The 23,957-nt window shown below is 48.0% G+C and overlaps 1 protein-coding gene and 1 non-coding gene across 2 annotated transcripts; both read right to left on the bottom strand.

The window, feature by feature from the left end:
- Positions 1–1,449: 1,449 nt before the first annotated feature.
- On the bottom strand, positions 1,450–1,611 carry LOC119319878. The gene has a single exon (XR_005154698.1). It is a non-coding gene; the product is annotated as a U1 spliceosomal RNA (small nuclear RNA).
- A 2,625-nt stretch (positions 1,612–4,236) lies between these two features.
- On the bottom strand, positions 4,237–11,399 carry LOC119317535 (DNA topoisomerase 2-like). The gene is made up of 21 exons (XM_037592005.1): positions 10,759–11,399; positions 9,889–10,178; positions 9,731–9,797; positions 9,378–9,648; positions 9,092–9,291; positions 8,802–9,011; positions 8,604–8,717; positions 8,329–8,436; positions 8,004–8,171; positions 7,739–7,924; positions 7,505–7,660; positions 7,296–7,429; positions 7,030–7,198; positions 6,654–6,923; positions 6,391–6,577; positions 6,257–6,306; positions 5,767–6,180; positions 5,537–5,668; positions 5,363–5,443; positions 5,169–5,280; positions 4,237–5,082 (listed from the first exon to the last, which is right to left on the bottom strand). Exons 1-21 carry the CDS (start codon positions 11,323–11,325, stop codon positions 4,505–4,507), a joined length of 4,464 nt encoding a protein of 1,487 aa, XP_037447902.1. The 5' UTR covers positions 11,326–11,399; the 3' UTR covers positions 4,237–4,504.
- Positions 11,400–23,957: the final 12,558 nt, after the last annotated feature.

Consider the following 23,957-nt stretch of genomic DNA (forward strand, 5'->3'; position numbering starts at 1 on the left):
TCTCAGTTGTAAGCAAATTTTTCTTTTGAGTTTGTAACTTGGTTGACGCAATCAGAGCCAATCATACAAACAGTTTGCAGACAGATGTAAATTTTACCGAGTCTTTTTTGGTATACTTTATGCAACTACTAAGTCTTGTTTCCGCAAACGGGTAGGTACAACTAATTCCTGTATGTTTATCTTACTAAAACCCAACCACAGCCATATTATCTGACCTGTGTTGATTTTGACCCAAGCTACCATCATTGGAAAAGTTGGTGGGTAAGTTGATAAAAGGGATTACTAGCCATAAACGTGCATGGAAGAATATCAGGACAATAAAAAAAGGGATCATCTCAGATTTGTTGTCTGATTTATTCTGGATAAATTGACCATATCCTGTTGTCTATATTCAAAGGAGGATGAATTGACATTATCCTGGATTCCTGGTATCCAGAAGTATGACAGTGTTCAACAATAACTTGAACGGACAGAAATCATGCACCATAAAAGTTCAACCAGTCACCTACTTATGCTTGGATATCTTTCGATACCCATACTTGCCTCAGACCATTGCACAAAGCCTAAAAAGTTCAGTAAATAAACAAATTTGCACATGGCTAATGCTACGGTTAAGTACTGGAAGAAGCTCCCTCTTTATGCTATCACCTTCCCAGATTGGAGGTGATTTCCTCGGTGTGGACGAGGACGAGGCCCGGATAAGAGGTGTCATTGCTGCCTCGCTCACTGCTACTGCACCGCGTTGGCGGATTTTGGTCTCGTCTATTTACAGAACTTCGTGAAATGCATGCTGTCGTTATTATTCAGATTTTGCAGCTTGCACGGGATAATCAGGAAAAGTACAGAAAGCACATTTACAGTCAAACTAGTTCAATTTTTTCTCCTCGTAGTTTAAACCTGTCTCTTTCACAAAGGGAAAAACCGAATTCTGTATGAAAGGGAGCACGTGCTACTAAAAGAAGCAGTATGTTGAACAGAAGAAATCTTTGGTGTCAACTTTCGGTGCCAGGTTTTTCTTCTAGTAAGCCCGGGTTCTTTTTCTAGTATATATAAGCAATCTGATGTGAACTGTAGTTGTTCTTCAGACTTCAGAGATTGACGCCGTGCAGTCAAATTTTGGACAGTTGGACTGGCTATTTTAAGAAAAGAAAAAGGTTAGGCTATCAGCAATTTCACCTCTCGCATCTCATTACCAGTATGATCTTCACCTCTACCATATCATTACCAGTATGCTCGCTCTTAGTGCAGTTCAGACTTCAGTGCGTACTGGTAATACATAGCAGACAATAGAAACAAGCCCAAGGTCACTGAAAACCTTTTTTAGAGGAAAAGACCACTCTCCCACAGACCAAGGATCAAACTCCCAAACAGAATGTGCGAATATTAAACACATTTGGCCCAAGTACAACACTGTAAATCACAAAGACCAAAACTTAAAATTTATATTTTGCAGGGGCCGCGCGAACGCGTACCCCCTCTATCACAAATTACGACGTCCACTCTCCCTCAAAGGGGAGATGGTAAGCCAACGCACCCACAAAGTGCAATGTGGGCCACTAGCCTATGCCATGGCTCTTCTTGATCAGCCATAGACCCCGCCCAGGTAAGTATGTTTCAAAGTTGCCCTATGCCCTGCTTTTATAGGTTGCGCTGCCTACGCTGGCTGCTTGGACAAGCGATGTGGTACTAAACGAAAGAAAGCATGCCTCGCCTGGTGTTTGTTGCGGGTTTCCGGGAAGGACGGCGTGTATGGGCCTGTTGGTACCAACCGGGCTGTTTTTATGGGTTGGACTGGAAGCCCATGCACCATATGTATGAGTCTGACGCTGCTGGCCCGTCAGATCGACATCAACGGGGAAGAAACCGTATGAGTAATCACATGCTCAAATGCTAAAAAAGAAGAGTAATCACACGTTCAAAGGCATCCTTTCACAAAGATTTGACAAAAACCCTCAGAAGCTGAAGTTTGCACAAATTCTTTTACTGACCACACTTCTTTAGCCAAGGAGGAATTAACATAGTGCCCATTTTTTAACTCAAAAATAAACAGATGGATCTCTTCGATTCTTGGTGCTACTGTTGGTAGCAAAAGAACAATGCCGTTCAAATCAGGCAGCGATAATACTTGTTGGTCGGTACAAACACTGAAGGTGCTAGCATGATGTTTTTACATCTTACGTTTAAGGCCCTAAAAATATATGCATGTAATCACCTTTGACGTAAAAAAAATAAGGCATAAAAATAGTATTGGTTACCTAGCAAATTGTTTTTTTTAGGGAAGACCTAGCAAATTGTTGTCAATAGTTGTTATAATCAGTGCCAAACAAGAATGCAGTTGGCTTCCAGCCCATAGTTGAATGCCGTATGGCTTCTCGAGTCCACAAGTTGGCTCGAAAATGATGTGACACGGATCCATCTCAGAAATTTCTGTTAGTATGATTCCTTCAGGTTCTGTAGTAGCTCTACACGTAAGCAGTCAAATTCAGTGTACCATCATATCTTATTGTAGTGCTACTATTAGATAGAGAAACCGTGTAAGCATGAATTTGAATAAGGAGGTCACTTAAAAAAACAGATTTGTGGCCAGATCACAGTATTCAGCATAAGAAAAATGCACGTTCCTGTTTGTGACCCGGTAGTTCTACTGACACGGCACATACTGAATTTTAGTTATTTGTAAATCAGATTCAAACAACTTGCATGAAGTTTTAAATTAGCACCTGATCAGTTAGATGAGCTAAAAGTTTTCAGGAGTAAGTCTGGTTTCTATAATTCAAAGAAACTTTGCTGGTGCTTGATCTAAAGAATTTAAAGAAATGGCCAGATGATGTAGGAGAACTGACCAGATCATGTTAATAAGAAAAGAAAAAGAAAAATCTCAACTGGTACAAAGAAAAGATTAAAAAAACACATCCTTGATATGATGAGTGGAAATTTTTGTTTAATAAAATGCTCAAATGGTAGCAGCTTCTATAAATAAGCTTGCCACAGCAAACATAGTTCTTTAGAAATGCAAAAGAACAATGAGCTGCGTATTACTGACATGGAAAGAAGCAGAAGTACATTCACAAAGGATAGTAGCTTTGGCACCGAGCAGAGTCATCTGATCATACAGTTAATTAGCGGTCTACTAACCTGTGCATTCGACACAGAATGTTAGTGCAACCACCAGAATGTGCCAGCAAAATGAGATCCAGAGAAATTGATGGCATCATATATCCACCACTTGTGTAGTGCCCGAGGAACATGCCACATAAAGTTCCTCTTTAATTCCAAGGTAATGAACCAATCCTACGGGTTGAGCAATGACATCCTGCAGGTGCAAAAAAAACAATCATACCATAAGAACGGCTATCATACACATGTTTAACAGAGTGATCAATTTGATACTAACCATAGTAGCACCAGAATGGTGAAATTCATAGGTGTGAGGGGGCCAAAGGGGGAAAGAACAGCACCTCTTCCTGTTCAAGTATACCACTTACTAATGCCCGATAAAATAAAAATTTGCAGACAGATGAATTTTACCGAGCCCTTTTTTGGTAAACTTTATGCAACTAGTGATCTTGTCTCCGCGAGCGGGTTGGTACAACTAATCCCTGTAGGTTTATCTTACCAAAACCCAACAACACCCATATTATCTGACCTATGTTTGATATTGACCCTAGATGCCATCATTGGAAAATTTGGTGGACAAGTGAACGGGAGTACTAGCCCTTAACAGGCATGGAAGAATATCAGGGGCAATCCAAAAACGACTGCATCTCAGATTGTTGTCTGATTTGTTTTTGATAAACTGAGCTTATCCTTCTACTTAGTTTTGAAGGAGGATAAATTGACCTTAACTTGGTATCCAGGAGCGGGAGTATGACACCATTCACCAATAACTTCAGTTCACAGAAATTGTGCACATAGCTTGGTATGACACCTGAACATCCGATCTTGCAACCAAACACTCAACTAGAGTAAGAATTTGCTTGCATCAGCTACCTGGTTTAAATAGCTGAACTAAATAACAACCAAGATATAGCTGCTGTCAAAATCAAGACAGCAATAGCATGTAAATAAAATCCAATAGCTACACCTTCAAAGCATATGAACAGAATACAGAAATACTGAGCATAGAACCCAAATTACTGTATCATGTCACAGAGAAGCTGTATGAACAGAATACAGAAACTCTCTATGTAAACTGGATTCAACCTCAATGGATGCTGAGCATAGAACCCAATTTACTGACACAACACAAGCATAAAGCATCACTTCTGACATTAAAATCGAGGATGTCCACATTCACTCGTCTCAGCATATTAGAACTAGAAATGGTGATAGGCACAAGTCTCAAACGGATTAGCTCACGGAATGCCTCAGCAACCTAACATAACATTCGACGCACAAGAGATGCACCTGAGCAAAGCACCAATACATCAGATTAGCTAACCAAATGTCTCAAGACACTAGTCACTTTACTCCACGCAATGTTTGGGCAGTTGAGCCAAGGAGTCTAGTCATCTTCGGAGAAGTCATCATCGCTTGGTTCCGACACATCTTCATCCTCAGTCTCATCGTCTTCACTCTCGGAAGCGACGTAGACTACTGCCGCCTTCCTCTCCCTTGTTGTCCTTCTCGGTGCAACTGGCTCGGCAGAGCTGCCGGAGGGAGGAGCCTCACCATCTTCTGTCCCTGTTGAAGCGCTCGCCATTCTGTGCAGAACCGAGCCGCTCTTCTTGTTGAAGGGGGAGTCTCTGATCCTTCGCACCTTCTTCTCAGGAGAAGGAGCACTGAGGGTGCTGTCATCAGTAGGCTTGAATATTTCTTCCATCACTTTCTGCCTCATGCCTTTGGTCTGAGCTGGCGCCCTCTTCCTGATGGTAGTCTTCGGCTTCTCGGCAGCAGGTTTTCTTCCTTTAGTTTTCTTCTCAACTTCCATGGAAGACCCCCCATCGTCGCTCTCACGGTCGGGCTCAGCTATGTCTTCATCAGAAATTTCAGCTAAGGATGACATGGCCTTCTTTGCTGCGCCTCTTTTGCTTGGTCCATTCCTCCCTTTCTTTCCTTTCTGCTGTTCTTCTGTTTCCATGGCTGTACAAGTGGACACCATCAGCTTAAAACTGTAAGAGATGGATATTTTATGTTCACAAACACAACATTATACCAATGGCCATTACCACTGGGTTCTGGAGAGTTGTCACTGTCGATATTATAAGCAGCCAGGCGGTCTTTCAGTTCAGCCACTTCGTCCTCCTCATCTTTCACCTCATCTTTCACCGGTGCACTTGCCTATGAAATTGTTAAATTGACTTGTTAAGACAGCAAATAAACTATGACACACAATAAGAAAAGGCTTGATTGAGGACCCAACCTTCTTGGGTGGTGGTTTCTTCTTTTGTGCAGCAGGTTTCGGAATGTCTCCTTTATAATCAACATCATCATCACTCCCAGCCTAGAAAAGTTTGATTGTTTTATCAGTAAAGAGCAACAAGTACTACCTAGTCCTCTGCAACTGAAGAAACGCATCACTTGTGTTAGTCTGTACCTTCTGGGATTTGGCTGTAGCCTTCTTAGGCTGTTTCTTGGGTGCTGGCCTAGAGTCCTTCGCCTTTTCAGAATTTTTGGCGCGCTTGCGTGATCTGTCGTTCTGTTCAGCTTCAAGTTTTGCATCAAGCACCTGTATTAAAATCAATGTGAGAAGAGCAGTGAAACACGTAACATCAAGCAAAACCTGCTCAAGAGAAAAAATACATAACAGAGAGAAACACTGCTTACATCCAGTTCCTTCTCAAGAGCGTCAAGGTCTCTCAGCCAAAGAGTGTTTGGCTCTGTGTTACGCAGGATTTCAAGATCAGCCTTCACCTTATCCTGCTGCGCAATGAGCTCCTTCACCTTCTCCATAGTCAAGGTACCAATCGACATTGCAAGAAGATACTCATAATCACTTGCTGCAGCTTCAGCAGGACTCTCATCATTATCTTCATCTGCTTCTGTAGATCCTACAGCAACTGGCCCAGACGTGGGTTTTTTCTTTGGGAAAGCTTTATAGCCCTTCTGCTTCAGCTCATCGAATAGGTCTGCTCTCTTCCTGTTATTGACTATGATTTCCACAGAAATAACAGCAAGAATAAACCTAACTTTGTTCTGATACTTGAGCAACTCATTCCCCATGTTTTCCAACATTACTTTCTGCGCAGCATACGTTTGTTAGATAATAATTTAGTAGTTTGCAGAGGAACAACTAAAGGAAAAGGTCAACATGTACCTTCCGTTTGACATAGAATTCGAACCTCAAATCGAAGAACTCTTTTAGTACTGAAAAGTTGACATAATGTCAGTGCCAAAACCACAAGTAAAAGGATTTGTTGCTATAATAAGGTCCATGTTAGAGGTACTCACCATCCTCTGGGGTGTCATATTTTTTGATTTTACCATGTGAGTCAAACAAGTGCATGTTTGTTGTTCCTATTGTGGTAGTCAGCTTGAATTTCTTCTCAAGGCCTTCTTGCTTGGCTATATTCATGTTTTGCTCAGTCAGTATAAGCTCAAATTCCACATCCGCGTGATCACACTGCGACCTTATTTCCTGTAAATTGGTTGAAGTGCAAGAAAGTCAAAACATCTGAAACCCAAGAGAATGAACTATTTGCACTATTAAGTACCTCTAACAACGGTGGTTCCTTGCTCTTTTCCTTTTCCTTGTCCTTGTCCTTGTCCTTGTCCTTCTTCTTTTCCTTGTTCTTGTCCTTGCTCTTTTCCTTTTCCTTTATAGGAATAGGACACATGGATTCAAGAAACTCTTTATAATCTGTAGTCCAGCGGCGGACGGGAAGCTCAGTAATTTTAAGCTTGGTGTCAGCAACTTCCTCTATAACACCAGTGATGGTATATGTCACACCGGTTGCCTTTGAACTTGTCTCTATCAAAGAGCCCTGTAAGGCGATGAACAAAAAATTTGCATCAAAATCAATTGCTGAATTAAGCAGCCAAACTTTCAGTCTAACAGAAATATTATGCTAGTAAAAGCATCGCACCGACCTTGAACCCCCTGTACCAAGGAATCATTGGTACAATAGTCTCCCCATTTAGCAACCTTTTCAGATTAGCAATAATGTCTCTTGGATTGTAGTTTGGGACATAGGTGCTCCATCCAGTGCCAATGCCTTCACTTCCATTGACCAAAACCATGGGAATGATTGGCATATACCTGAGAACATAACATGGCATATTTTAGGTACACAAAAAAAAATCCAATTGCAATCATAGTTGGCAGGATGAATGTTCAAAGAGATAATATATGTTACCAGCTGGGTTCAATTGACTGCCCATCTTCATTCAAATAGTTCAGAAGAACATCATCATCCTTCGGAAAAATTAAACGGGTGATAGGATGTAATTTGGTGAAGATATACCTAGCACTAGCAGCATCTTTGCCCCCCTGAAATGAATGTAAACAAGCATGAGAACCTACTACAGAGTCATATGGTACTTGGCTTTAACAAAGCTAACCCACCGAATTTCTGGTACCAAATTGGCCACGGGGCTCCAAAAGATTAATATTATTGCTGCCAACAAAATCCTGAGCCATTCCTATGATTGTGCTTGCTAGACTCTGCTCACCATGGTGGTATGCGGAGTGTTCTGACACATAACCAATAAACTGTGCCACCTGTAGCAAATAAAGGTAGCAAATTTAGGAATATGCATGATGATTTCAATACAAAAATTCAAAAGCTCTTTGGTGAACCTTAGATTCTTTAGTCAAATTCTTCTTGAACGAGCAAAACAAAATCTTCCTCTGTCCTGGTTTAAAGCCATCGACCATTGAAGGTATTGACCGTTCAAGGTCTGCCATCGAGAAGAGTATCAGCTCTTTGTTGATAAAATCACTGTACTTGATGCGTTTCTCACGTTGGTCAAGGCAAGTACCAGGCTGCAATAAGGTTTGTGTGTTACTATTGATACAGAATAAGGAACTTCTATCAAACTGGGAAAGGATCCAAATATTTAACCTGATAATTGGTCAGCCATTCCTTCCTCTCAGCAATCTTTTTCTTGCTGAATGCTAACTCAATAGCCTCATTATCTTTTTCGTCATTTGCCCAGACAAAATCCTTCTTGTGAAGGTCAATATGGTCAAAGTAATCCCGGCCTTCTTCAGCTGTGCTGGTTCCCAGCCCCTGTACCAGTCAGAACTCTTTTAAGAACAAATATAACTACAGACATCTTCCTTATACTGCCGTCCAGTGAAAAATCGTGTGTGTGTGTGTAGTACACATGGCAGTATCATTTGGCAAAACTATAATGCAAAAACGAAATAAGGGGCAAAAGGCACACCTTGTAGTACTTTATAGTCCACGAACTTGCACTTGCTCCTAAGTCCTCTTTCCATGCTTCATAGTCTGGCATTGAGTAAAATGGCTTGACAGCCTTGCCCTTGGTTGCCTGGACAAATAAGCAAAAGCATTATTTTTAACTGGAGTTATAATACCAATTTGATTTCACGTAGAGAAATAGAAAAACTGAATGATAAATATTAGGATTAAATATGTATTAATGTGCATCTTAACACACAAAAGAGCATTTGTCAAATGACCCAAAGAATTGCCTACCTTGATAATTGGAGTGATGAACTCAACCAAGAAAGAAGGAACTTTGAGGAGAGATGGCCACTCTTTGTGAATGAAATTGATCAGCAACCCTTTGATGTGGGAACCATCATGGTCCTGAAATGTCACCAGTTTAATCAAAGCCAAGAAACAGCTTCAATTCGACTAGTTGGGATAAATTGGAGATATTGTCAGGCAAACCTGATCTGTCATGATCATGAGGTGGCCATATCTCAAGCCTTTCGTGCTATCATACTTTTTTTCATGCTGCAGACCTAATATTTTCTTTATATTTTGGATCTCTGCATTCTCCATTAATTGCTTATGGCTCGCTTCCCTCACATTTAATAATTTACCCCTGAGAGGAAACACGCCATAGTGGTCCCTTCCTACTACACCTATGCCAGCCATCTGCGAAGAAAACAGACTGAACTCTTCATTATGACTGCAAAATAGCATACTATGGCACTTAATAGCTTCTTGTTACTCACAGCTAGAGCCTTTGCTGAATCTCCTTCAGTAAGGATCAAGGTGCACTTGTCAGAGTTCTTCCCACCAGCGTCATTTGCATCCTCCAGCTTAGGGATGCCAACAATACTTGTCTTTTTGGTTCCATCAGTCTTTTTAAGTTCCTTGTTTAGTTTGAACTCGGCCCAAGAAAGAAGATTGGTAACAACACCCGAACTAGAGACTGCAATTGTAAGAAGTGAACATTAGCATTAGGTGGTGCAGCCACAATAGACAAATCAAGGATAGCAAAGTTAACTCATCACATACCCTTCTTAAGGAATTCATCAGAGAGCTCACAAGTGGACCCAAAGCTTCCTTGACGAGTCGTCAAGGTCTCTTTGGTCTGTGAGTCAAATGCAGGGTTGTCAATGAGCGCATTAACAAATACCCATAGGTAGCCCTTCACTGTATGCAACTTCATGTTAGCCTGCTTGTTCTTCTTGTTCACAACCCCCATCACATGGCTAGCAACTTGGTTTGCAACATAGTCAACATGAGTTCCACCTCTTATGGTGGCAATTCCATTTACAAAACTGACCTGCAATCCAAGCAAAATGTCTGAGGTATAAGTATAACAACACACTACAGGGGAGCTTCACAGGAAACTACGCAACACTTACCTGCTGGAACTGGCCTTCACTTAGACTCACACACACCTCCCAACGATCATTTATTTTTTGGTAAATTCTGAAAAGGAAGGCAAATTTGAATATCAGAAATAGTGCTTCAGAGCTTTTCCTGGAGACGATCAAACTGGTAAGAAAAAACAATGTAAAACCTTGGTAGATCGATTCCTTCTTTGGAAGCAGAGTTAATATACAGTTGCACGTAATCAGAGAAGCTTTTTACTGCCACCTTCTCGCCATTCAACTCAACCTTCACTGTTTTGCCAAGGGTGCCTGCCATATCAACTACTCGCTTCCTCATGAGCGCCACAACATCAGCTTCAAGCTCGGTCATGTTGAACTTTGCAAGGTCAGGCTTGAAGGTAACCCTGGTCCAGTTCTCTGACTGCTTGCACTTTTTAATCTCAGGCTCCGACTTCTTCCCCATGTTCTCGGAGAAAACCTGCACAGGCATTCAAGGAGGGATGTCACAATGTACCATGTGCTTGGTGATCTGGGTAGCTGGGTAGCTGTGCCTAAATAACGTACAGGAGATATTAGTTAATATACTCCTACTGCAACCCTGGTGTGAGTTTAAATTAGCTATGTGTCTTTGTGTTAGTTTTAAACTAGATGTGCATATTCATGGTAAACCACACTGAGTAATAATGCTAAAAAGTACCAAAGGAAACAAGATTCGGACAAGTGTATAATAATTAAGAAACCCTTATGTAGCCAGGTTCTACAGACGATAAATTTTGAACTGACCCTGCAAAATTTTCATCAGAAACCACAATTAAACAACACACATGCTCCAATCTACTACCAAAATCTCATTCATGGTAAAAAAAACTACGGTCTCGCACTCCAATATAACCAGATTCCCAACTCTAATGTGGTCACAACCAACCGTGCCTCATTACAGCCACATGGCACATCGATTCACCAGAATGTCTGCAGTTCTAACTAACCCGGTCCCAAACACCGACCCAAAAACCAGAATAGCAACCGTAAAACGCTCGTGAGATCCGTGATTGTCTTACCTGCCTGTACCGCTTCAGCCGGTGCCCATCAGCGGTCTCGATGACGAACTCCGTGGAGAAGATGTTGGCGAGCTTGGCACCGTAGCCGTTCCTCCCGCCAGTGGTCTTCCGCTCGTTGTCGTCGTAGTTGCTGCTTGTGAGGAGATGGCCGAAGATGAGCTCCGGCACGTACACGCCCTCCTCCTGGTGGATCTCGACGGGCACGCCGTCTCCGTTGTTGTAGATGGAGATGCAGCACCCCTCGACGTCGATGTCGACCTTGAGGGAGTCCATGGAGGGGTCGCGCTGTTTGTTGTCGGCGGCGTTGACGAGGATCTCGTCGAAGATCTTGTAGAGGCCGGGGACGTAGGAGACGGGCCGGTTCACCATGGCGCCGTCCTCGTAGACCCAGAGCGTCTGCGTGTGGTTCTGGACGGAGCCGACGTAGGTGTCCGGGCGCAGCAGGATGTGCTCCAGCTGGGTCTTCTTCTGGTACATCTCCTCGATGGTCTTCCCGGCGGCGTCCCCCGCGGCGGAGTTGTGCGAGGAGCTGGACTTCAGCGGCGGCTTCTTCGCGGCGGGCGCCATGGCGGCACACAGAGGTTGTGTGCGCGCTAGGGTTTTGGTGGTGGGGCGGAATGCGGGGCGGGGGTTGGGATTGGGGATCTGGGGGACGGGGAGGGGAATGGGGTGGGGTTTAAAGTGGACTGGGAGGGGGCTGCGGGGCGATTCGAAATTTGAATTTCGGGAGCGGGCGACGCTGGCTGCGCGTGTGCGTCCGGTCGGATGGGGGATTCTGGAGACGGCGACGGGAGTGGAACGCGCGGGCCAGCGCGTCAACGGAAACAGACTCGAGCCGTTCCCTTCCTTTTGACGGTTTCACACGCGAGAAGAGAGGGCTGTCTCAAAGAAAAAAGTGAGAAGAGGGTGCGTCCAATCCCACCGTCCGCCGCCGGCAAGGCCGCGGACTCCTTCATCCTCCGTCCGCCGCTTCAGCGACGTGAGGCTGAAGGAGTCCCGAATTTCCATATCAGGCGCTTAGATAGGTCTAGAATAATTTGGCATGTCGGCATCCATTACGGCGGTGCTAAGACGCTCGCGGATTGGTGAGTCTACTATGTTGGACGGTGTTGTTTTTGGCGGTGACATTAGCAGCGCATCCAAAAAAAATGGTTGGGTTTTCATCCTGTCTAGATAACATCCATGGTGGCGTTCCCTCGGGTGACGGTTTGGGTTCACTCCGACGTTTCAGGAGCGACCAGGGTTTCTCGGTCTACCAGCGATCCCGCCGATGAACCAAATCAATCTTCGTGACCGGATCGGTGTGCGATCTGTTCCGGTCCTGATCCCGGCCACCGTCGCAGTCTTCGGCGTGCTCCCTAGGGCGCGCTGCCGGAGTACACATAAAACCCTAGGAGGTGGAGGGGCACGTGAGGTTGAGGAGGTCCATGGAAGGAGTTGCGGGGATGATGAAGGGACTCAAGCTCTCGGAGGAGGAGAGGAAGGGGTGAAGATCTGGATCCCGGAGCGGGAGAAGGGTAAGAGGATGGAGGTGCACGCGGTGGGCAAGGTCCTGTCGGACAAACTGGTGCATCAGGATGCGATCTCACTTTCGTTGGGGCGGGTGTGGTGCCCGATCAAGGGGGTGGACTGTAAGGAGGTGGGCAAAAATTTGTTCTTGAATCTGTTCTTGTTCACCTTCAATCAAGATTCAGGGAAGAGGAATGCACTTGAGGATGGGCAATGGATGTTTGATAGACCTGGTGGTGGTGGAGGATTATGTGCCAAGTAGGAGAATGTAGGACTATGCGTTCAACAACATCCCGGTCTGGGTGCGCGTATTCGGTCTCCCTCTAGGTATGATGAATGAGGACTCGGCGGAGGCGATCGGTAATACCATTGGGAGCTTTATGGAGGCAGACACAGGTAGAGATGGGAAGGCTGTGGGGAAGTTCATGAGGGTGAAGGTCAAGATGTGCATTGACAAACCTATCATGAGAGGATTCACTCTTGAAGATGATGTTGTGGAGGGAGAGGCTCGACAGAAGAAGAAGAAGAAGAAGAAGAAGAAGGGCAAGAATTCCACTAAAGTGATGGAGGGAGGCTCCCGCGACGCGCTGGGCGACTCGCCGCCCGTGGCCTCGCCGCAGCCCCCCATGTCGCCGGAGTCCTGCTTCCCCTCGCCCCCGCTCACGCCCACGCCGGCCGAGGCTCCCTCTCCCCCGTCTCGCCTCCCGCCCCCTCCCCAGTGCCCCGCTGGGCAGACTTGGTCGAGCTGGACGATGAGGTCGTCGGCCGCCCGGTGGTCCATCGCGCGCCCCCGACCCGACCTGCCTTGCCTCGTGGGGAGGGTGTGATGTCGGCCCGGCGCGGCAGCTGCGTGGACCTCCCGCGGTCGCGCCGGTCGGCTGGAATTGCCCCGCTGGCTCCGCTCCGGCAAAAGCCCTCCCGGGGATCCCGGACTGCTCGCCGCCGCCGCGCTCCGGCGTGGGGCGTCGTTGGGCGTTTCGACCTGGGAGGCGCCCGCGTCTCGTGGCGGTCCTCGCTAGCGTCTCCCTCCGCCCGTGCGGCCGGGCGTTCCCCCCATAGTTCGGGCGCTCCTTCGGAGGGATCCCAGCTGCTCCACCGTGTCTCCCCATTCCGTCCCTTTACTGCGGCGTTTGGGTCATCTTCCCTCAGGCTCTCTCCCCGGCTCTCCCCGCGACGGCCCTGGTCCACCCTACCTTCGACGCCGGCACCGGGGGTGGCGGCGACGAGGGAAACCGCCGCGCCCAACCCCCTGCCTCGCTGGCTGGGCCGCGCATAGGTGGGCCGACCTCGGCCTGGGCCAGGCCCTTCGCCATGGCTCGCGGCCCTCCCCACGCTGGGCCTTTCTCCTGGGCCCCCCCTCCCTGGGGACGGCCCGCTCGGGTGATTCGGCCATTTGGCTCCCGGCCGGCCTTCCCCGACCCCTAACCCCGTTTGCTTCCTCCCCAGAAACCCTACCCTCCGTCGCCCGCCCCCCTAGCGTCGCCGACGTCCCTCCCCCCTCCCCGCCCGCTCGTGGCTCTGCCCATGACGCGTGCATGGGACGATTGGGGTGCGCGCCCCAAGCGGCGGGCGGATGACTCCCGTGACCCTGGTCGCCCCTCACCCGACGCCATTCGTCGTGAAGCCGACCTCCGTCGCTAGCTGTCTTCGCGCGACAGTCGCCGGTCTCCGCCTCGCTCTGATCGTCGCTCCCCCTGCAGACCGTCGGCCCTCCCCTCGTCGCTCTTCGGCCCGGGCTGACCGCCGGGACCGCCCATGGTCCCGCTCGCCCCTGCCGGCCTCCGAGTGGAGGAGCCAGCGTTGCCACTCCCCCTCACCCTCCCCCGTCGTGACGGCGACCGCTCTCGGGCTCGCGGTGGCCGCTCCCGCTCTCCAGCTCGTCCCCACCCCGCTCATCCCAGCATCGTCGCGCGCCGCTACCAACTGCCGTGAGGCGAGCCGAGCTTCCCGCCAGGCGCGGCCGGTGCGGGCCGGGGCAAGCAGGGCCCCAAACGCAAGAAGAAGCGGGGGTTAGGCCATGGCAACGGCCCGGCCATGACCGCTGCTCATCCTCGCGACCCGGCGGCTCCCGCCTCGACTGCCTTGCTTCCTAATGACCAAGCCGCCGACCTCATCAAGTGCTTCAACTGTGGCACTGTGGGACACTCTCAGGTGACTTGCACACGGCCGCAATGCTGCTTCGTGTGTTCCGACCCCGATCACCCGGCTGCACTTTGCCCTGACCGCCCGGCGTCGGAGGAGCTGATGATGTACGGGCATGGGATCGAGGGCCTCGGCTTCTTCCACATCGAGGTCCCATACATCCTCCCACCCTCGCCCTCGCTCCTTGTGATCATCGCCGTGAAGGATGGGGTGGCATCTCCCGAGATGATTGAGGAAGAGCTTAATCACCTCTACCACTACACCTGGGACTGGCAGGTCACCTTGCTGACGGGCAACCAGTTCTCGGTGGTGTTCCACGACGCCGTGAGCCACAGCTACGGCACCCGCAACGGCGACATCACCCTTGCGCTCAATAAGCTCGTGGTTGACATCTCGATGCCTGTCCGGGACCCCCTTGAGGTGGTCGTCCTGGACATGGCATGGATCCTCATAGGTGGCCTCCGCGACATTGCGCGCTCGAAGCGGGTCATCCGCAACATGTCCCGCATCCTCGGCAAGGTGGTGGTGGTGGACGAGCTTTCCCTCCGTAAGGAGGAGGAGGTGCGAGTCAAGGTTAAGTCCCTTGACTCATCCAAGCTTCCTGCCACCGTCCGGTTCTTCTTCAATGACCAGGGCTTCGACCTCCGGATCTCCCCCGAACCTCCCAACCACATCGGTCGCCCCCGCATCCCCGACGACAGCATCCTGGGGGCGGCCTTGGTGGTGGGGAGGTGATAACCCACAAGTATAGGGGATCGCAACAGCTTTCGAGGATAGAGTATTCAACCCAAATTTATTGATTCGACACAAGGGGAGCCAAAGAATATTCTCAGGTATTAGCAGCTGAGTTGTCAATTCAACCGCACCTGTAAACTTAGTATCTGCAGCACAGTGTTTAGTAGCAAAGTAATATGATAGTGGTGGTAGCAGCAACAAAAGTAAAGACAGCAAAAGTAATGATTTTGGTATTTTGTAGTGATTGTAACAGTAGCAGCAGGAAAGTAAATAAGCGAGAACCAGTATATGGAAAACTCGTAGGCACCGGATCAGTGATGGATAATTATGCCGAATGCGGTTCATCATGTAACAGTCATAACATAGGGTGACATAGAACTAGCTCCAATTCATCAATGTAATGTAGGCATGTATTCCGTATATAGTCATACATGCTTATGGAAAATAACTTGTGTTACGGCATATCTCTCTCAAGGTAGTTTTGGTGATTGATGACAGCATGTTTGCGGACTAATCATGTGCTTTGAATAGTTCACAGATTCACCCCTGGCACGAGACGTTTTCTTCCCTTTGGAGTGTCTTTCAAGACGGTGTAGCTCTTTCGTTTCTCTCTCGGTGGACTAGTTGCGTAGAGGGCACCGTACTATCAAGAGGGGTCCGCTGGGGTATTGCATGGGTGGAATCAACACGTACACATCAGCTTCTCACCCTCCAAGCTTTTCCATTCCATTGAAGAGATCTCTCCGCTTTTCTTTGTCCTGTCTGGGTCCCAGCGGTAGTACCGCGCAACCCAGCCGTAGTACCGCTGAGGAGCCACAAGCGGCAGTACCGCTCCACAGCGGTAGTACCGCCTGTGACTCCACATCAGTAGTACCGCTGGGGTGCCTGGCACCGCCGCCTCGTCCTCAGCCTCTTTGGAGAGATTCTCTCTCTGTCTTCATTGTCCCAGCGGTAGTACGGCCGAAGGGTCACAAGCGGCAATTCCGCTCCACAGCGGTAGTACCGCCCGTGACCCCGTTGCCGTAGTACCGTTGGGCTGTCTGGCTCCTACCGCCTCGACTCGAGGGGTCTTTTTCTCGTGTCGGGTTTTGCGGCACTAGTTGCGGTTGTAGAGGCGGTAGTACAGTTTTAGGAGCGGTAGTACCGCCCCTACCACCGCGGTAGTACCGCGTTGGGTCCTATTCCCTACTAGTCTCCTCTGCACGGCAGTGCCGCTGGCTGGTGCGGCAGTACCGCTGACCTAGCGGTAGTACCGCCCCCTCTTAGCGGTAGTACCGCCCTGTGCGGGGCTGGTTGGTGAGGGGCAACGGTTGGATTGTTGCCCCCACTATAAAAAGGGGTCCCCTTCTTCCCTTTGACCTACCTCTTCCCCCTCAAGCTCCATTTATTGCTCAAGCTCCATTAAATGCTCCAAGCTCCATTTTCGCCCGATCCATCTCTCTAGCCAATCAAACTTGTTGATTTGCCCGGGAGTGGTTGAGAAGGCCCCGATCTACACTTCCACCAAGGGATTTTCGATTCCCCCACTCATCCCTAGCGGATCTTGTTACTCTTGGGTGTTTGAGCACCCTAGACGGTTGAGGTCAGCACGGAGCCATAGTCCATTGTGGTGAAGCTTCGTGGTTTTGTTGGGAGCCTCCGATTAAGTTGTGGAGATTGCCCCAACCTTGTTTGTAAAGGTTCGGTTGCCGCCTTCAAGGGCACCAATAGTGGAATCACGGCATCTCGCATTGTGTGAGGGCATGAGGAGAATACGGTGGCCCTAGTGGCTTCTTGGGGAGCATTGTGCCTCCACACCGCTCTAACGGAGACGTACTTCTCCTCAAAAGGAAGGAACTTCGGTAACACATCCTCGTCTTCACCGGATCCACTCTTGGTTATCTCTTACCTTTACTTGTGCAAGCTCTTTAGTGTTACTTCTCTTGCTTGCTTGTATGCTTGTTGTTATTGCATCATATAGGTTGCTCACCTAGTTGCACATCTAGACAACCTACTTTGATGCAAAGTTTAATTTGGTAAAGAAAAGTAAAAATTGGTAGTTGCCTATTCACCCCCCCTCTAGTCAACCATATCAATCCTTTCAATTGGTATCAGAGCCTCGTCTCTTTATTAAGGACTTTACCATCCAAAGAGTATGGTTGATACCATAGACGGTGTGGAGGAACACTCCGGTGTGAATCCGATCTCGTCTACGGGCGATGGGGGAACCTCGGTCTCTCGTGAGGAGTTCAATGTGGCCTTGGAGACATTGAAAACCTCCATGACAACCGAAGTTGAAAGCATGTTTACTAAATTTCTTGAGGGGCTTAAACTATCCACCGCACCGTTGAAAGTGGGTGACCCCGCCAACAAGGTGACCGATGCTATCCCCGACAAGGGGGAAGCTAGTAGTGAAAAGGCTCCTTTTCTAGTGGTAAGAATGGCACCGGCATCTTTGCCCATGTGGAACCACCACTTGTTTATGGTGGACTGGTTCCTTCCACTCATTTGAATCATGCCGGTCCTCCCCCTAAGATTGTGAAAAATGAGGACTTTGATTCTCGGCTTTACCGCTTTAAACGTCATTTAAATTATGTGAACACTAACCTTTGGAGAATCATTGAAGAAGGTTTCTATCCACATGATCCAAGCAACTTCACTCCTCGAGAAGCCGCAGACAATCAATTCAATGAGAATGCTCTCTTCATCATTCAAGATGCAATTCCACCCGAAGACCTAACTCATCTTCGTCCCTTCGCCTTGGCCAAAGATGCATGGCATTGTGTTGTATCTCTCTACCGGGGAAGCGCAAGCATTCAACGCTCCAACTATGAAGTGGTACAAGATGAGGCCGATGAGTTTGCAATGAAATAAGATGAAGAACCTCGTGAGCTTTATCGGAGAGTAACCAAACTCGCGGTCTCACTACGAGATCACGGGAGCAAGGACACGGATGACAATTGGATCAAGCGAAAATTCCTCAAGGCAATGATGCCCTATCACAAGGCCATGTCCTCTGTCATTCGTTAAAGACCGGACTTCCACACTTTGACCTCAAGTGAAGTGTTGGATGAGTTTGTGGCCATGAACATTTTGGACAAGACCGCCGACAATGCGGTGCTTCTTTCTCAAAGGGCAAAGAGGCCTAACCTTGCATTGAAGGCCAAGCTCACCATTGAAGAAGAAGAAGAGGAAGAAGAGGAGAGCAACCCCGAAGATACGAAGTATGCATATCATGAACACATGGCACTTGCTTCAAGGCAATTTTGGAGCAAGAAAAACTCGAGGCCAAACTTTAGCAAAAACAACTCAAGTGGCACGAAGAGCAAGCAACGTGTAAGGACTTGCTACAATTGCGGCAACGTGAGTCATTTTGTTGCGGAATGCCCATATGAGAAGAGGGAAGACAATGGTGGCAAGCTCATCCGAAAGGACAAGGCCAAGTCGTTCCCCAACAAGAGCAACTTCACCAAGAAGACTCCTCCCAAGGCATTGGTGGTACAAGAAGAGTACAATGAGGATGATGATGATGATGAAAGTGATGAGTCGGTTGCCATGGCCTCCGTTGCCATTGCGACGACTCCACGGGTATCTCTCTTCGACTCACCCAATGAGAGCATCACCGCCAAGTGCCTCATGGCTAAAGCCACCAACAAGGTAACCTCCAACATCAAAACTACCATCATTAATCATCCTTCTCTGGCGGATAGCATTAATGAACTTGATGAAGATAATGTGGAGGCTAATGAGTTTGAGGCCTTTATGGGAAAACTCAAGAGAAAATCCAAGAAGCACTTTGTTGCTCTCTTGGAACAACTTGGTGAAGCCAATGACATGATCGAGGCTCACGAAAACACCATCACTAAGATGGAAGGGCATAGTCGTGACTATGCCGATGAGATTTCAGATCTTTTCAATGCTCTTGAGGAAGAGTGTGGTCTTCGTTTGGCTCTTGAGGAGTCACACAACATTGATCATGCTAAGTTAAAGAAAGATTATGATCATGTCCTCATTGTTTCTCGTGTGCTAAATTCCGAGAAGGCCAGACTTGGGGTTGATCTTGCTAGACTCAAAGAGGAGTTTGATATACTTGACAAGGCCCACAAGGCCTTGAAGGGTATTCACACTAGTCTCAAGGAGTCTCATGATCAACTCCAAGTGAAGCTAACTAAGGAGAAAGTGACTTTTCCTCATATGGTTTTAATTGACAATGCAAATGCTACTAACCCGTGTTGTGAGCATATACATCTTGTTGAGGAAAATGCTAAGTTGAAGGAGCAACTTGAGAGAGGTCTTGCGACTTGCATACAAGGCAAGAAGAACCTCAATGATCTCTTGATCAACCAAAGGGGAGTTGTGGCCAAGGAAGGGGTTGGGTACGTGCCCGACTCCAAGAACAAGAAGAAGAATGACAAGACCAAAAGACCTCCTCCTCTCATGCAAACCTTTGTGAAGGAGGGAGAGAGTGCCTCCGAGGAGAAGAAAAAGAACACTGCAAAGGGCGGCAATGTCAAGAAGGGCAATGTCACCCCTCCCAACAAAGCCGGCGATTTTAACCCTTCTTATGTGTTATGCCGTGCTAGTGATGGGCATGTTTATGCCAAATTTGTTGGTTCTCTTCATGAGTACATTGAATGGTCTATTTGGGTTCCAAAGACCCTTGTTACTAACATCAAAGGACCCATTACAAAATGGGTACCTAAAACCAAGCATTGATCTCTTGTAGGTGTTTTCTTCCGGTGGTGGATCATGGTTGCTCGATAGCGGAGCTACAAATCATATGACCAGAAGTAAGGACTTGGTGGTGGATGTGCACAAGGTTCCATCTATGCCCACCAATGTCGAGTGGGGTGACGCCTCATCTTCTAAGGTATTGGGACTTGGCAAGGTGGTCATCTCTCATGATCTCACGATCGAGAAGGTCATGCTTGTTGAGTCCCTTGCATACAATTTACTTTCGGTTCGTCAACTTGCAATCATGGGCTTTGCCACTTTCTTTGATATCGATACCGTGGCCCTCTTGTGGAGCAAGACTCTTAAAGTAGCTTTTGTTGGGCATGTCGAGAACGGTCTATACGTGATTAACTTTTCGGAGCGACCCACTAAGACCGCGACGTGCCTAATGGCTAAAGTTGATGTGGGATGGCTTTGGCATCGCCGTTTAGCCCATGTCAATATGAGATCTTTGCAAAGTCTCCTCAAGGGGGACCATGTCCGTGGACTAACGAATGTTAGTTTTGCTAAAGATCGTGCTTGCAGTGCCTGTATCGAAGGAAAGCTACATGAGAAGGCTCACCCTCCCACGACTATCATTTATTCGAAGAGGCCTTTGGAGCTCCTTCACATGGATCTCTTTGGGCCTCCATCCTTCGATAGTCTTGGAGGTAGGAAGTATTGCTTGGTGATTGTGGATGACTACTCAAGGTACACGTGGGTGTATTTCTTCAAGAGGAAGAGCAAGACCCAACAAACCGTCATTGACTCTGCAAATGAAGCACAAAGTCAACACAATGCAAAGATCTTGACAATAAGAAGTGACAACAGCACAGAGTTCAAGAACTACACCTTGGATGAATTTCTTAGTGATGAGGGAATCAAGCATCAATATTCCGCACCCTACACCCCTCAACAAAACGGTGTTGTGGAGAGGAAGAACCGGATGTTGATGGATGCGGCAAGGACCATGATGGCGGAGTTCAAGTCTCCGTACAACTTTTGGGCCGAAGCCATCAACACCACGTGTCATGCATCCAATCGGCTCTACCTCCGCAAGGGCTTGAACAGGACTCCATATGAGATACTCACCGGTAACAAACCCAATCTCAAGTACTTTCGGGTATTCGGGTGTAAGTGTTTCATTCACAAGAAAGGTGTTCAGTTGTCTAAATTTGAGGCTAGAGCTTATGAGGGCATATTTGTTGGTTATGCTACAAACTCTCATGCTTACCATGTCCTCAATAAATCCACGGGACTTATTAAGGAGACGTGTAATGTGGAGTTTGATGAGAATAACGGCTCCCAAGTGGAGCAAAGTGGACTTGTGATGTAGGTGATGAAATTCCTCCCCAAGACATAAGAAGAATGGGTGTTGGCTTTATCCTACCCATTGAGGAACCCCTTGTGGCCGAAGGAGAAGGACAAAGCTCCACTCAAGTGGAGCCATCACTAACCCAAGGCCCACACGCTTCTGAAGAACAACATGAAGGTCCTCATCCTCAAGAACATGACCAAGGGCAAGATCACGCTCAAGACGGTGTTGATGTTGGAAATATGCCCTATAGGCAATAATAAATTGATTATTATTATATTTCCTTGTTCATGATAATCATTTATTATCCATGCTAGAATTGTATTGATAGGAAACTTAGATACATGTGTGGATACATAGACAACACCATGTCCCTAGTAAGCCTCTAGTTGACTAGCTCGTTGATCAATAGATGGTTACGGTTTCCTGACCATGGACATTGGATGTCGTTGATAACGGGATCACATCATTAGGAGAATGATGTGATGGACAAGACCCAATCCTAAGCCTAGCACAAAGATCGTGTAGTTCGTATGCTAAAGCTTTTCTAATATCAAGTATCATTTCCTTAGACCATGAGATTGTGCAACTCCCGGATACCGTAGGAATACTTTGGGTGTGCCAAATGTCACAACGTAACTGGGTGGCTATAAAGGTACACTATAGGTATCTCCGAAAGTGTCTGTTGGGTTGGCACGAATCGAGACTGGGATTTGTCACTCCGTGTAAACGGAGAGGTATCTCTGGGCCCACTCGATAGGACATCATCATAATGTGCACAATGTGACCAAGGAGTTGATCACAGGATGATGTGTTACGGAACGAGTAAAGAGACTTGCCGGTAACGAGATTGAACAAGGTATCGGGATACCGATGATCGAATCTCGGGCAAGTATCGTACCACTAGACAAAGGGAATTGTATACGGGATTGATTGAATCCTCGACATCGTGGTTCATCCGATGAGATCATCGTAGAACATGTGGGAGCCAACATGGGTATCCAGATCCCGCTGTTGGTTATTGGCCGGAGAGTTATCTCGGCCATGTCTGCATGACTCCCGAACCCGTAGGGTCTACACACTTAAGGTTCGATGACGCTAGGGTTATAGGGAATAGATATACGTGGTTACCGAATGTTGTTCGGAGTCCCGGATGAGATCCCGGACGTCACGAGGAGTTCCAGAATGGTTTGGAGGTAAAGATTAATATATAGGAAGTATGGTTTTGGCCACCGGAAGTGTTCCGGGCATCACCGGTAGTGTACCAGGACCACCGGAGGGGTCCGGGGGTCCACCGGGTGGGGCCACCAGCCCCGGAGGCCTACATGGGCCAATAGTGGGAAGGGACCAGCCCCTAAGTGGGATGGGGCGCCTCCCCACCAAGGCCCATGCGCCTAAGGGGAAGAGGGGGCAAACCCTAAGGGCAGATGGGCCTTAAGGCCCATGCCTGGTGCGCCTCCCTGTCCCCCTCCACTTGGCCGCCACCCTAGATGGGATTGGGGCTGGCCGCCGCCCCTAGGGTGGAACCCTAGGTGGGGCGCACCCCTCCCTCTCCCCTATATATACTTGAGGACTTGGGGCTTGTTGGGTTTCGTAGTAATTTCAAAAAAATTCCTACGCACAAGCAAGATCATGTGATGCATAGCAACAAGAGGGGAGAGTGCTGTCTACGTACCCACGCAGACCGACTGCGGAAGCGTTGACACAACGTAGAGGAAGTAGTCGTACGTCTTCGCGATCCAACCGATCAAGCACCGAAACTACGGCACCTCCGAGTTTGAGCAGACGTTCAGCTCGATGACGATCCCCGGACTCCGATCCAGCAAAGTGTCGGGGAAGAGTTCCGTCAGCACGACGGCGTGGTGACGATCTTGATGTACTACAGCAGCAGGGCTTCGCCTAAACTCCGCTACAGTATTATCGAGGACTATGGTGGCTGGGGGCGCCGCACACGGCTAAGGAATAGATCACGTGGATCAACTTGTGTGTTCTAGGGTGCCTCTGCCTCAGTATATAAAGGACTAGAGGGGGGAGGCTGGCCGGCCAACGTGTGGCGCGCCAGGAGAGTCCTACTCCCTCTGGGAGTAGGATCCCCCCCCCCAATCCTAGTTGGAATAGGATTCGCGGAGGGGGAAGAGAGGGGGCCGGCCACCTCTCCTAGTCCTAATAGGACTAGGGGAAGGGGGAGGCACGCAGCCCATGTAGGGTTGCCTCTTCTCTTTTCCACTAAGGCCCATCATGGCCCATTTAGCTCCCGGGGGGTTCCGGTAACCTTCCCGGTTCTCCGATAAAATTCTGATTTCATCCGGAACACTTCCGATATCCAAACATAGGCTTCCAATATATCAATCTTTACGTCTCGACCATTTCGAGACTCCTCGCCATGTCCGTGATCACATCCGGGACTCCGAACAACCTTTGGTACATCAAAATGCATAAACTCATAATATAACTGTCATCGTAACCTTAAGCGTGCGGGCCCTACGGGTTCGAGAACAATGTAGACATGATCGAGATACGTCTCCGGTCAATAACCAATAGCGGGACCTGGATGCCCATATTGGCTCCTACATATTCTACGAAGATCTTTATCGGTCAGACCTCATAACAACATACGTTGTTCCCTTTGTCATCGGTATGTTACTTGCCTGAGATTCGATCGTCGGTATCCAATACCTAGTTCAATCTCGTTACCGGCAAGTCTCTTTACTCGTTCTGTAATACATCATCCCGCAACTAACTCATTAGTTGCAATGCTTGCAAGGATTATGTGATGTGCATTACCGAGATGGCCCAGAGATACCTC

The sequence above is a fragment of the Triticum dicoccoides genome, chromosome 6A (assembly GCF_002162155.2).
Source record: "Triticum dicoccoides isolate Atlit2015 ecotype Zavitan chromosome 6A, WEW_v2.0, whole genome shotgun sequence".
Taxonomy (NCBI): Eukaryota; Viridiplantae; Streptophyta; class Magnoliopsida; order Poales; family Poaceae; genus Triticum; species Triticum dicoccoides.

What these genes read in the sequence shown, in the direction of transcription:
- LOC119317535 (XM_037592005.1), bottom strand. Translation starts at nt 11,325, where the DNA reads ATGGCGCCCGCCGCGAAGAAGCCGCCGCTGAAGTCCAGCTCCTCGCAC. An exon ending in CTCTTGAGAAGGAACTGGAT is followed by an intron (nt 5,669 to 5,766) that starts GTAAGCAGTGTT and finishes ATTTTAATACAG; the next exon opens with GTGCTTGATGCAAAACTTGA. An exon ending in CAACTCTCCAGAACCCAGTG is followed by an intron (nt 5,083 to 5,168) that starts GTAATGGCCATT and finishes CCACTTGTACAG; the next exon opens with CCATGGAAACAGAAGAACAG.